Source organism: Diabrotica virgifera, chromosome 1, assembly GCF_917563875.1.
Source record: "Diabrotica virgifera virgifera chromosome 1, PGI_DIABVI_V3a".
Classification (NCBI taxonomy): domain Eukaryota; kingdom Metazoa; phylum Arthropoda; class Insecta; order Coleoptera; family Chrysomelidae; genus Diabrotica; species Diabrotica virgifera.
In genome coordinates, this window is record NC_065443.1 from 165611643 (window position 1) to 165625505 (window position 13863).

General features: G+C 31.4%; 1 protein-coding gene across 7 annotated transcripts; it reads left to right on the forward strand.

The window, feature by feature from the left end:
• The first annotated feature begins 278 nt into the window (after positions 1-278).
• On the forward strand, positions 279-12225 carry LOC126881511 (uncharacterized). 7 transcript variants are annotated; one of them, XM_050645828.1, is made up of 4 exons: positions 279-684; positions 728-835; positions 7005-7055; positions 12012-12225. In XM_050645828.1, exons 1-4 carry the CDS (start codon positions 564-566, stop codon positions 12026-12028), a joined length of 297 nt encoding a protein of 98 aa, XP_050501785.1. In that variant the 5' UTR covers positions 279-563; the 3' UTR covers positions 12029-12225. The 7 variants fall into 7 exon arrangements, 5 of the variants coding, with proteins under 5 accessions (XP_050501785.1, XP_050501772.1, XP_050501764.1 ...); XM_050645815.1 differs by lacking the exon at positions 7005-7055 and adding an exon at positions 951-1077 and having other exon boundaries at positions 293-684; XM_050645807.1 differs by lacking the exon at positions 12012-12225 and adding an exon at positions 951-1077 and having other exon boundaries at positions 296-684; positions 7005-8174.
• Positions 12226-13863: the final 1638 nt, after the last annotated feature.

The window sequence follows — 13863 nt, forward strand, 5'->3', positions numbered from 1 at the left end:
TGGAAGTCGAACTGAATTGAAAAAAATTAATATTCAATCAAGATTCAAACATAAACAAACAAAGTTAGGTTAGAAACGCATACTTAAGGTTAGGTAGGTATGGGTCACGGTTCTTAGACTACTACGGTAGCCTAAATCGACTAACCAATGAACATTAAGGGCGCGATTACGTCACGAGAGTTTAGTAATTTGAATCATAATATGATTAATCGGTATTTTTTGTATGGAAAATAGTAAAGATAGTTATGAAATAAAGATATTTAGTGGATTATAATACCTAATTATGAAAAACTTTTGATTTTTGTGTGGTCTGGTACCCCTACCACAGTGGGATAGAAATCTTGAGCTTCCCTGGCCCCTTTCGCTTGGAGGGTGCTTAGGTGCTAGTAGTAGTCACAAACACGAAACACATCAACAAGTCACGTGTCACGTTCGTAAGAGTTCGTTGCGCATGATTCATTTTCCGTCATTTTGTTTATGATTTTGTCCTGTTTTGTTTTTTTTTAAAATAGAGGTAATTTTATGACCAGTGATATGGCTAAGACAGATAGACTATTATTGAAATGGAACAACATACAATAATATGTAGAACATGTTGTGTTGGTGGTTGTACCTTCTCCACATCGATTACGTTTTCCAGAGATGAAATGGACATGTTCTTGGAAGGGTTGAAACTTATTCAAAGTAATAAATTAAGTAAGTATACACCACTTTATCTTTACAACAGTTTTCGTGTTTGTTCTAGGCATTTTAAAGAAGATTTTAAGATACATGAGAGTTCGAACAAGAGGAATTACCAAAGGGGCCATCCCAAGCTCATTTTTACCACCACTAGGTAAGAACCACATAGGACAAATAATTCAATTTTAATAGAGCTAAAAGTTAGCCAACACCTATCGAGTAAAGTACATATCCAACAATTAAAATACTTTGGATCAATCAAATTACAGGAATATGCAAAAGACCTATGCATGAGTTAAAAGAAATGACCAGAGACAGAGATCTTTTTAGACAGACAATATATGACATCACGTCGACCACTACACTCCCTCCTGGGGGTCAGGATTGAAGAGAGAGGTAAGAACTGTACCTCTTAGCAAATATTTTCTGAGACTCAACTGTCTACACTACAATCACAATAAAGATACACTAGAAATAAACAAGCACGAGGAGCACTCCCAAATTATGATTTGGGAGTGCTCCTTGAACATTCAACGTGTCTTGTTTTGTTTATTTTTATACAGTAGAACCCCGATTATCCAGGTGCGGAATATCCGTGCTGCGGATATCCATGCTGCGGATATCCATGCTATGATTTTCTATTACTCAAATTGCATTTTTGAGGTTTTATCAAAATATCTTCATCGTAAATTACTCAACGGAAACTCTATATGCCGAAAGAGAGACTCATAATGATTTATTTTACCTGTTATATTTTTATGATTGGTACATATGCATGTGTATACATACATATCTGTATGTCGGAGGTAAAGGGCACTATGTCCATTTTTGTCAATATTGGGATTATACTGCAGTTATAATGAACTTTTAATTCTCCACACAGAGGTATAAAGCACTGTGTCCTACTTTATAAAATAACAAAGGTAAGCACTTTATAAAAGGTATCATGTCACATTTTATTTAGAGGCAGAGGGCACCATGTGGACATGTAAGCTTATACCTTTGTGCATGATACTATGCCTTTGTGTACATTGCTTTACAAATCCAGTATTAAACAAGCAGGGTAATGTTACACTTTACCCTGTAATGTTTGTCATGAAGGAGAAACAAATTAAAGTTTAACATTGTATAATGCATTTTTAGTAAACATCTAGTACCATGACCCAATAGATCTTGAAGAGGTAAATATGTCCACTATATTGTGTTTCAATTTTTTTTATTAAAAATAAATCAAGTTTAGTATCACAATATGTGTTTTAAATAATACAATTTTGAAAGATAATAATCTTAAAAATAAATTAGACAAGGGGTTGTGACATAATGAGTATTAGCATAAGTACATCCTGTAAAATTACGCTTCTCCTGTAAAATTACAAATTTGTGACATAATGCCCTTTACCTCTGGCATACAGATATGTATTATACGTAGGAAATACATGTTTGGATTATCCGTGCCACCTCTGGCCTGAGGAGCACGGATAATTGGGGTTCTACTGTATAGTACATTTTTATTGTAATTGTAATGTAGATAGTTGTGTCTCAGATTATCGAATCGACGTTTTAAAATCATCAAATCTCTTACTTGACTTTTAGTAATTGTGTTCCTAAAATCTGCCTTAGTAATTATATTCCTAAAATCTGTCTTATTTTTAATACAACTATTTTGAAGATATATATACACCGTTCTTACCGTATATACACCGTTCTTAGGCGTCAACGCCCTTCGGTAGGGATCTATGGAGGAGTATCACCAAGCCGCAAGCCCTTAACCCTTGCCGTACCGCTTCTCCATAAGCCGATCAGATGCCAGTTTATTCCAGACCAAGCCGTAGACTCTATCGAGTTTTATACTACGGCGTCAGCCTTTTAATAATTTCTTGACCTGGCTGAGGCTTGAACCATCGATCGCAAACCACTATACTTGTCAATCGACTGCGCCTTTGCCAACTGGACCGTCTAGACTGACATTTTGAAGATAATTATTGTAATACTACTATTCCATTATTAGAAATTTTGTTGGGATTTCTCCGCAATATAAAATTAGAAATCAACCTCGATGGATGTAATTAGCAATTGCTCCTAAAAAACTGTTGTTTTACAAGTAAATATCAACAATTAATTATTAAAGTTATATCAAATAAGCTGAATTAGTACAAGGAATTTGAAGATCATCTTTCTTTTTTGGAAAAACAATTTGTTTGTCTGTAAATTGCAATAATTGCAATGCAAAGTTTGTACCTTTAGTTTTTCTTTTTTAAACAAAAACTTGAAGCAATTAGGACAAATTGATAGTGATAGATAAGTAATTACCATATACCAGTGAAGTGACTTACTATCTTTATTAAAGGGTTTATTTTTGACATTTTGTTGAATATTCAAATATGGGCAAATGCTTGTTATGCAAGAAAGATGCTGCAGAGGATAAGACTTCTTTCAAGTGTGATGGATGTAAGAGAGCTATACATATTAATTGTGCCAGTATAACAGCTACAGAAGTAAGATGTCTTCAATTGGCAGCAGATACTAGGAAATTAAAATATTTCTGTGAGGATTGTGAGCAAGGTTTACTGTTAGTACCAATTTTGAAGTCTATGGTTGAAGATCTAAAGATTGAGGTAGAGAAACTTAAGTGTGCCAATGAAAAATCCTTACACGAAAAGGATAATCAGATTTGTGATCTAAGGAAGACTATTGATGAACTGAAATGCAACTCCAATGTGCCAGGTTTGCCATTTGAGGAAATGTTCATAGAAATAAATGATAGAATTGTAAAATCTAACAATATTATGTTATTCAATGTTCCCGAATTGAATTCTGAGAATATTGAAGATAGGATAAAACAAGACAAAGCCAAAGTCGAGGAAATTATGAAACAAATGGGAAAAGATGAAGCGTTGGAGGATTTAGTGAAGGTTGTTCGAGTAGGAAAGAACACGGGTGGTAAGTCTCGTCCACTTAGAGCTATTTTTTCCAATAATGGTGTTGTTAAGGACATTTTAAGGAGTAAGAAAAGACTACAGAACTCAACAATCAAAATAAATAGTGATCAAACAAATATGCAAAGGGATATGTTCAGTAAAGCTTGGAAAGAATTAAAAGACAGACAAAATAAAGGCGAAAAAGACATTGCCATAAAATACAGAAATGGTGTACCAAAAATTGAATCATTCAAGAAAGAAGGAAAAAACTAATCTCATCCCCATTACAAGTTTATTGTCAGAACGTCGGAGGACTTCGTACAAAAATTCAAGATCTGATTAGTTCTATTTTATGTTCTGATTATGACATTTTTATATTTGTTGAAAGTTGGTTAAACGAGGATATTTTAGATAGTGAAATTAAAATACCTTCATATAGAACTTTTAGATGTGATCGTGATAATAGTTATAAGTCAAGAGGAGGAGGTATTTTGATTGTTGTTAAAGACTACATTAAGGTAACTGTGCTGAAACCCTTGTACAAATCTATTGAACAACTTTTTCTTTTATGCTCATTTGGTAAAGAAAATTTTATAATTGGAGGGGTATATATTCCACCAAAATCCGTAGAACAAATATATGAACAACACTGTTTATCAGTCGAAGATATATCCCAAAGGTATAATCATCATAAGACATATATATTCGGAGACTTCAACCTTCCGGAAGCTTCATGGGATAACAATGAATCAGGTGTCTTGGTGAATTGTCCTCAAGGTTCACATGCATTGTACTTAGCTGAGTTTTATGGGTACTTGAATTTTTTCCAGATGATTAATATTCCAAATGAAAGAAATGTGTTTTTAGACTTAATATTTACAAATGTTTGTGATTTACAAGTAGCAAAAGCCTCAGATCCGATTTTTAAAAATAGTTATCATCACATAAGTTACACTTACAATATTAGTTTGTGTGAACATCGAGGTAAGTCATTAGAATATACTGAATTTTATCATGATTTTGTAAATGCAGACTATGAAGGTCTCAATAACTATCTTTCAATGATACATTGGGAAGACCATTTGAATTTGTCAAATGTTGATGATGCTTTAACAGAATTTTACAACATACTTAATATGTCACTATCATTGTTTGTACCGGTGAAAAGATTTAAAACTTCTAGTTATCCAAAATGGTTTGATGCCAACTTGCGTTATTTAGTTGTACAGAAAAAAATTGCTCATAAAAATTATTTAGCTTCCTGTAATCAAGAGGATTATGTGATTTTTTCAGAACTTAGGAGATTGTGTAAGGATCTATCAAATCAATGTTATAACACTTATCTGAATCAAGTAAATCATAATTTATGCAGTAATCCTAAGTACTTTTGGCAGTTTGTAAACAGTAAGAGAGCATCAAATGATTTACCAAACAGTATGTACTATGGTAATGCTATAGCAACAAACGGACAACAGATTGCAAACTGTTTCCGTCAATTTTTTTCAACAGTTTATTCGCCACAATCAAATATTAATAACTTGGAAGTAAAGGGAAACAACAATCTTTTTATACCTAATTTTTCAATATCAGTGAAAGATATTTTCAACAACATTTTATCCCTACCCAATAAGTTAAGCAGTGGTCCAGATAGTATTCCCGATTACTTTCTAAAGAACTGTATATATTCACTAACTAATCCTTTATATCTTCTTTTTGAGTCATCATTAAAGACATCAGTTTTCCCAACTTTATGGAAGCACTCTTATATCTGTCCAATTTTTAAATCAGGTAATAAACAAGACATAACAAATTATCGAAGCGTTTGTAAACAATCCTCTATACCAAAACTTTTTGATAGACTATTGCACGATCAATTAAAATTTTATTGTAAAGAGCGTCTAATACACAATCAACATGGATTTTCTCAGAATAAATCAACGGTAACAAATTTAGTACTCTTTGAACAAAAAATATTAAACGCGTTGGAGAATAAAAGTCAGATGGATACTATTTATACTGACTTCTCCAAGGCATTTGACAGAGTAGATCATAACATGTTATTGGGAAAATTAAATGCTTTTGGCTTCAGTCATCAATCCTTACAATGGTTCAATAGCTTTTTAAGAGATCGCACACAGCAGGTGAGAGTAGGTTGTTTTAATTCAAATATAATTCATGTGACATCAGGAGTACCCCAAGGAGCTCACTGTTCACCTTTGTTATTTAATATATTTGTGAACGATATATCAGAGTGTTTTAGAAATTGCGATTTCCTGATGTTTGCAGATGATTTGAAATTATTTAAATCCGTAGATTCAAATGTTGATGTAACATTAATTCAAGAAGATTTAGACCGGTTGAGTATTTGGTGTGAGAATAATATTTTGCATTTAAATGTTGCTAAATGCTGTTATATAAGCTTTTATAGAGGTAATAAAAAATATGATATTTCTTACACAATTAATGAAAATGAATTGTCTTATGTTAAAACAATAAAAGACTTAGGAGTCACATTTGATGAGCAGTTGCGTTTTGTGCAACATATAAATGGTGTAACAGTAAATGCATCAAAATCTTTGGGCTTTATCATTCGCAACTGTCTGAGACTATCTGTAGGGGCTTTAAGAACGGTATATTATGCTTTGGTTGTATCTAAAGTGGAATATGCATCTATTGTATGGTCTCCACAATACCAAGCTCATTCTACTACGTTGGAGAGATTGCAGAATAAATTTTTGAGATATTGTGCATACAAATTAAACATACGCATTACTAATCATGATTATACCTATATTTTAAAAACACTCAACATGAATTTATTAAAAACTCGACGAGATAACTCTGATTTGGTATTTGTGTTTAAATTAATAAATGGTTTAATTTGTTGTTCTGAACTTCTCCAATCTATTAATTTATATGTTCCCTCCAGAAGTCTCAGACATGTTGATTTGTTTTATATACCTTTTCATCGGACAAACTATGGTATGCATTCGCCCATTGAGCGAACACTAAAAATTATAAACGAGAATAACTTGGAAATGTTTGGTGTCTCCTTGGCTGCTTTTAAGAATCGGATTAAAAGAGCTTGACAGGTACTTTTTGTTTATTTGAACTGATTTGTGTAATAGATGTAATATGTGTAATGGATAACTATTAATATTTCGTTTTTGTTTAATAAGTATGTAATTAAGATTTATTTTACTCTAGTTTAGTAGATATTACAGAGATTGATTTTATACTGTATGTGTTGTAATGGGGGTAATCCCGTAAATAAATAAATAAATAAATAAATATATTACTTATTTGAGTTCATTTCTGATAATAATAAAGGTCCAGATATTTATGTTTTACTCAAATAGATTTATTTATTTGTCATGTTTTATAATTATTGTATTTAAATTTCAGATTATCAGGATGAAAAGGCTACTAAAGAATCTCAATTTATTGACATGCATGGTAATATGTTATAAAGTACTTCCACTCTAACTTTTCCCATGCACGAAATTATTGACGAACTACTATTCATACAAGGTCTCTTTTTAACTCACAGACACTCTGAGAGTAGTACATATCAATGCCACACATCAATGTATGTTTCGCTTTATTTTTTGATATCAACGCATGTGAAAAGTCAGAGTGGAAGAACTATAAAAATATACCTTACCTACATTCTAAATTGTAATAATTTTGCTTTTCATTCACAGTCATTTATTTCGAGCTTCTGTCATATGTCCTATAATCCATGTATATTAATATTTTACACAGATTAGCTTAGTTTCGAGCATCCATCATAGGAATCTCATATAATATTAATATAATCTGTGTATAATATTAATATACATGAATTATAGGACATATGACAGAAGTTCGAAATAAATGACTGTGAATGAAAAGCCCTATTATTACAATTGAGAATGTAGGTGAGGTATATTTTTATAGTTCTTATAATATTATAATATGTATTATGCTCATATAATGATATTATCCACTGTACTGAAAGGTAAAAATTTTAACCCACAAATCAACTTTTTTCAGGAAGTAGAGAAAACGTTCCACTTAAGTAATTTGGTGAGGAATTAACCTCATCAAAACAAACGTATATATCAATAATTGAACTATAAAGTAATGAAAACAATTATTAGGTTAATTCCTCACCAAATTACAAACGTCTTTTCTACTTCATGAAAAAAGTTGATTTGTGATAAATACAGTAAATCCTCTGTTAACTGAAACATTGCTTAACCGAAATGGGTCAATAGTTACAGTTTCAATAATTACGTCAATAAAAGGTAAATTTTTATATCAAAACAGAAATAATTCAATGTTAATTTGTCAACATTGCTTTCATACAACTAAAATATGCAATTTATTTATTTATTTATACAGGGTGCCTGCTTAACTTGGAACCATATGGGAAACTTTTGTAATATCAATTTTACGAAAAAAAGTCATTCTTTATAAAGTGCTCTGCATAGTCTAAAACCTACGATGCAATCATCAGAAATCAAATTTTGTCAATAATATACAAGGTATGTCAAAAAATATTAATATCGCTCAAGAGCAAACTACCTTATATTTCAAAATATCAAAAAATTTTATTATGGAAAGTTATTTGTAATTAAAAACCATATTCAAATATGCAATAACAGCCTTCTACATGAAAAAAAAATTCTGAGATTTTCCTAAATTACTGATTCCAAACATCATTTTTATTTATTAGACCTGTAATAACTCTTTTATTAATAATTTTAGGAAAAAAAGTTATTCTTCATAAAAATCTGTGCATGGTCTAAACCTCAAGATGCAACCATCAGTTATCCAAGTTTGTTAATTTTATACGAGGTGTGTCAAATAATATGACTTTAGAAAGAATTCTTTCTATATTCTTTCTAAATTCATAGTATTTGACACACCTCGTATAAAACTAACAAACTTGGAAAACTGATGGTTTTATCTTGAGGTTTAGACCATGCAGAGATTTTTATGAAGAATAAGTTTTTTCCTAAAATTTTTAATAAAAGAGTTATTACATGTCTAATAAATAAAAATGATGTTCGGAATCGGTAATTTAAGAAAATCTCAGAATTTTTTTTTCACGTAGAAGGCTGTTATTGCATATTTGAATATGGTTTTTAATTATAAATAACTTTTCATAATAAAATTTTTTGATATTTTGAAATATAAAGGTAGTTTGCTCTTGAGCGAAATTAATATTTTTTGACATACCTGATGATTGCATCTTAGGTTTTACACTATGCAGAGCACTTTATAAAGAATGACTTTTTTCGTAAAATTGATATTAAAAAAGTTTCCCATATGGTTCCAAGTTACGCAGACACCCTGTATACGGGATTACCCCCATTACAAAACATACAGTATAAAATCAATATATGTAATATCTACTAAACTAGAGTAAAATAAATCTTAATTACACATTAAACAAAAACGAAATATTAATAGTTATCCATTACACATATTACATCTATTACACAAATCAGTTAAAATAAACAAAAAAGCACTATTCTGTAGTACTTAGTAAAGTATTCTGAATTTACATAGTAAAGAAAATATTACAAAATCACCTCATAGTATTTTTTAATGTCAACTGTGACCAAGAATACTATGTAATTTGATATAAGAAGAATACAAAAACACTTATTTTTAACCGAAATTCTTGTTATCTGAAACAGCCTCCCCCCAATTATTTCGGTTAACAGAGGTTTTACTCTATGCAAATGCATATCAAAAGTATTTAAAAATAAAACAAAACATTAAATATAACATTTTTGTTTAATACATTTTTTCTTTACATAAAAACAAATGAAATGACACAAAAACTTATAGATATTGTAATTAAGAATCTAAAACATTATAGTATGAATTTATATTAAATTCTTTCATTAAACATTAGGAGGTCCTAAAGAACAAAAGCGGGATTGTCCACAATTTGAAGATTTTTTGTACTTTTATGATTTTCTGTTTTTCTGTATACAGTGAGGACGTTTGAGTTGGAATAAATTAATTTTCTCGAGAATGGCTGACTATGGTCGATTTCGATGGTCGATTTTTATTTTTAAATTGTAATTTTTTATCATTTATCATAATCCCCGTGACGTCATCCCTCTGGGCGTGATGATGTAATTGACTATTTTTTTAAATGAGAATAGGGGTCGTATGATAGTTCATTCGAAAGGTTCTCCAATGCTCTATTCACTAATATAAACATTAATATAATTATTTATAATGTCAAACAAATTTTTTTTGAATTAAATTAATTGAGATAAAAAGAAGAATGTTTACAATTTATTTAATTCGAAATAGGTACATTTTACTATTTCCAAAAACAGGAAAAAATGTTTATTTGATAAATAAATATTGTTTATCGCTTAAATTAAATATTAAAGTGCCAACCACCTGCCTTTTGGTAGTTTGAACGTTTAATTTAAGCGAAAAACAATATTTATTTATCAAATAAACATATTTTCTCTGCTTTAGGGCAACAGTAAAATGTATTTTGAATTAAATAAATTGTAAACATTCTTCATTTTGTCTCAATTAATTTATGTAATTAAAAAAAATTTGGGCACACTGTATAAACAATTATGTTAATGTTTATATTAGTGAATATAGAATTGATTAGCCTTTCGAATGAGTTATCACGCGACCCCTATTTCCATTTAAAAAATTCAATGATTACGTTATTATGCTCAGATGGATGGCGTTAGAAATTTCCCACCGAGAAAATTAAATTATTCCAACTCAAATGTCCTCACTGTATAAGTAAAATCGAATTTATAGCATAAAATTTTATGCTTATCATATTTTTTGCCTACATTTTTTACAAAAAGTGTGTCTGCATTTTTTAAATAATTTCAATTTACAGCTAATATTTTCATTTTGTTTTTAGCAAATAAAATTGTGTTTTTCATTTACTGGACTCGTATGAATCTCAATCATTATTTTTATTGTTTTACATATTTCCTTCTTTGCCAACCATTTTCCATCAACTCCCAAATTTAGGTCTCTCACAATTGCTTCATCCTTTTTTATCTTGCGCCATTCTGATCCACTGTTTGCCTGCCACTGTTCTTATGCCATCTACCCATCTCTTTTGAGTCTTCCCATGCTTATTTCGTCTTGCTTGGTCTCTATTCTACAATTCTCTCTATCCACCTGCTATCATTATAATTGACTGTGTGACCAGCCCAACATCATTTCATTTTTTAAATTTCTTCCATGATATCCCTGATACAGTCTCCAATTCGTATGTACAAACTGGTAGTATGCATGTGTTATACAGCTATGTTTATAGAAATGGGGGTGTTGTTTAAAATACATTCTAGTTCACCAAAAGCGGCCCATCCCAGTTGTGTTTTTCTAATTTCAGCATCTGGATTTGGTTTTCACAGTCTGATGACGTGGCCTGTGTATACATAATGTTCAACATTCAGTTAGTTCTTGGACATGTTTCTAATAAAAATATGTTTTCAAATGGTTTAATTATGATCCGTTGATGTTTATGCACCTTTTCCATTTTAATTTCTTAAAAATATCTTCTAGTTGTAGAGTAAGGGGAATAGTTTGGGAGAAATGGTGCCTCCTTATCTCACTCTCTGTTGTAGATAGTTACATAGTTCACTTTTATTATGCATGCTTATATATTTTACTTTTCTCTTTATTATTTAAGTTGATGATTTTATACACATGATGACATTATAATATAGATAAAGCTCATAACATTCACCCTTTCAGTCACCATGTTCGTTTAAATGAACACCAACTTCCCGTTTTTTACATTGAATCACCGTAATCGTCTCTGTACGTTGTACTAGGCTAGGCATAATAATGTTTATGGGTAAAATTTTTTGTTTATAAATCTTTAAAAACATCATATATTTCAACCTCAAAGTTTTAAATGTTTATCTTTGCAAACAAAAACTCATAACTGAAAGGGTTAAGGCGCGCGCGCGCACCCCCCCCCCCCACACACACACACACACACACACACACACACACACACACACACACACACACACACACACACACACCACACACACACATTTGGGTAATTTGCGCCTAACAAATCGATGATACATAAGTTAAGTGGAGCTGGACTAAAGTGCCTCACACGGTTCAGCAATATTCGGTAAATATTTCATATGAGGGTTCTTTATCCCTGCACTCTCACATGGCAATCATTTTGACGATTCTATAGCGCATCAGCGTGCTGTGGGAGGGGTGGAGGAAAGCCTGGGAGCATTGGAGCTCGAAGGAGTGGTCCCTGATTTACTCAGACCAATCCTTCTCACCCCAATGAATTGTATGCCTGAATGGCCATATGGGCATGCAAGTCTCTACAGGTGTGTTTACTTTTTGCTTGCTTGCTCGTGAGTAATTCCATTTATCATTTAGTAGGTCAGAGTCAATAGATGCCTAGGCTCAAAATGGGACCCATTTCCATTGAGTATAACGTGGATCCCTGCACAAGGATATACGTGAAGACCAGAATGGTAGCAGTCACGTATAAAATATATCTATGATATGATACTTCTGTAATTCCATACAAATTTTGATTGCTCAAGTAATTTTATAAAGTAATTTACAGAAATAAATAACTTTTTAAGAATATATCTGTTTTATTTTTCTGTTTTCAAAAGGACAAAAGTGTTTTAATGTAGTGGAAGACAGATACAGCCATAAAAATAAAAACTTATCCTGTACCAAAACGTATGAGTCTCTCGTCTCTCTAATGATACATTTTTATTTATAATATATAAATGTAAATGTTTTCGGCTGTAAATTAAAAAGTATGTTTTGAATGTGAATGAAAAATAAATGTAGTCGTAAAATAACAAGTAAAAACTTATTTTAGGCCAAAAAATATAAAATATTCTCTCTGACCAAAAATATAGAATAATACACTTATGCATTTTTATATTATAAAAATGCAAAATGTTCTTTATATTGTGTATACTATATTTTTGGCCAAAGAATATATTTTTTGGTATAGAATAAGTTTTATTTGTTAAATTTACGACTATATTTTTCATTCACATTCAAAACATACTTTTTGAATTTACTGCCGAAAATTCAGATACTAATTTTTGAATTTGGCTTCCATACTGGCCCACTCAGTTGGCTATATACCAGCCCATTCACCAGGGGCGCTCTAAACTAAAATTCAGAACATAATTTTTTTATAATGCATAAGTGCATATATTTTTGGTCAGAGAATGTATTTTTTGGCATAGAATGTTTTTATTTGTTATTTTACAACTATATTTTTCATTCACATTCAAAACATACTTTTTGAATTTACTGCCAAAAATTCAGATCCTAATTTTTGAATTTGGCGCTCATACTGGCCCACTCAGTTGGCTGTATACCAGCCCACTCACCAAGGGGCGCTCTTAACTAAAATTCAAAACAATTTTTGAATTTGCTGCCTAAATTCTTTTTGATTAAAATGAATAGCCAACGTTCGCAGAAGAAGAAATTTATTGAATTTCCCGCCGGCTGGGTCCATCCACCAGATGGCGCCCGAAACTCTCCCCCAGATGTTAACACGGTGCTTGCACTACTAGAGGTCTGTTCCAACACGACTGAGAACCGTACATGTAACCCATGTAACGATCACCGTCCTGCACAGTAGCATGGAACGTATTATTTCGATCCCATGGAACGATAATTATCTATTAACGAAACGTCAATGTGACGGTTCTTGGTCGTGTTGGAACAAACCTTAGGTAGTATTCAGTCAGACATGTAGACGATGATACAATACTCTTTGCGGACAGCAGAGAAGGGCTGCAACGTTTGGTTTATCGCACTGCACAATACTGTGAGAAGTATGAAATGGCTCTGAACAAAAAAAAAACAAAACTCGTGATTGTCAGTAAGCACAAGAATGAAGACAAAACAATCTACGTTAAAGGAAAAGCTTTAGAGAACGTATGGTTCTTTTCATGAGCATTTTTCAGTGCGTCACAGTTTTTCGATTTCTCTCTAACGCATTAAATTGTATGTGACAGAAAAAACGCACGTCGTTGATTACATTTCGTCGGTGACATAACATTTAATCTAGTTGTCAATAGATGGCGCTAATAATATAATATTAAATAATTATACGCTGTGGGCTCGTACGTAGAGGGGATATTTATAAATTCGCGAGCGCCAGTAGTGACAAGTCTGTAAACGTTTACCGGAAAGACATAAATGTCAAAGTGATTAATTTAAAATTAAAATTAAAAACATTAATTATAAA

Coding starts and splice junctions, on each gene's coding strand:
- LOC126881511 (XM_050645815.1), top strand. CDS start 564: ATGGAACAACATACAATAATATGTAGAACATGTTGTGTTGGTGGTTGT. Junction 685..727: donor AGGGTTGAAACTTATTCAAA/GTAATAAATTAA, acceptor TCTTTACAACAG/TTTTCGTGTTTGTTCTAGGC. Junction 836..950: donor CTCATTTTTACCACCACTAG/GTAAGAACCACA, acceptor ATCAAATTACAG/GAATATGCAAAAGACCTATG.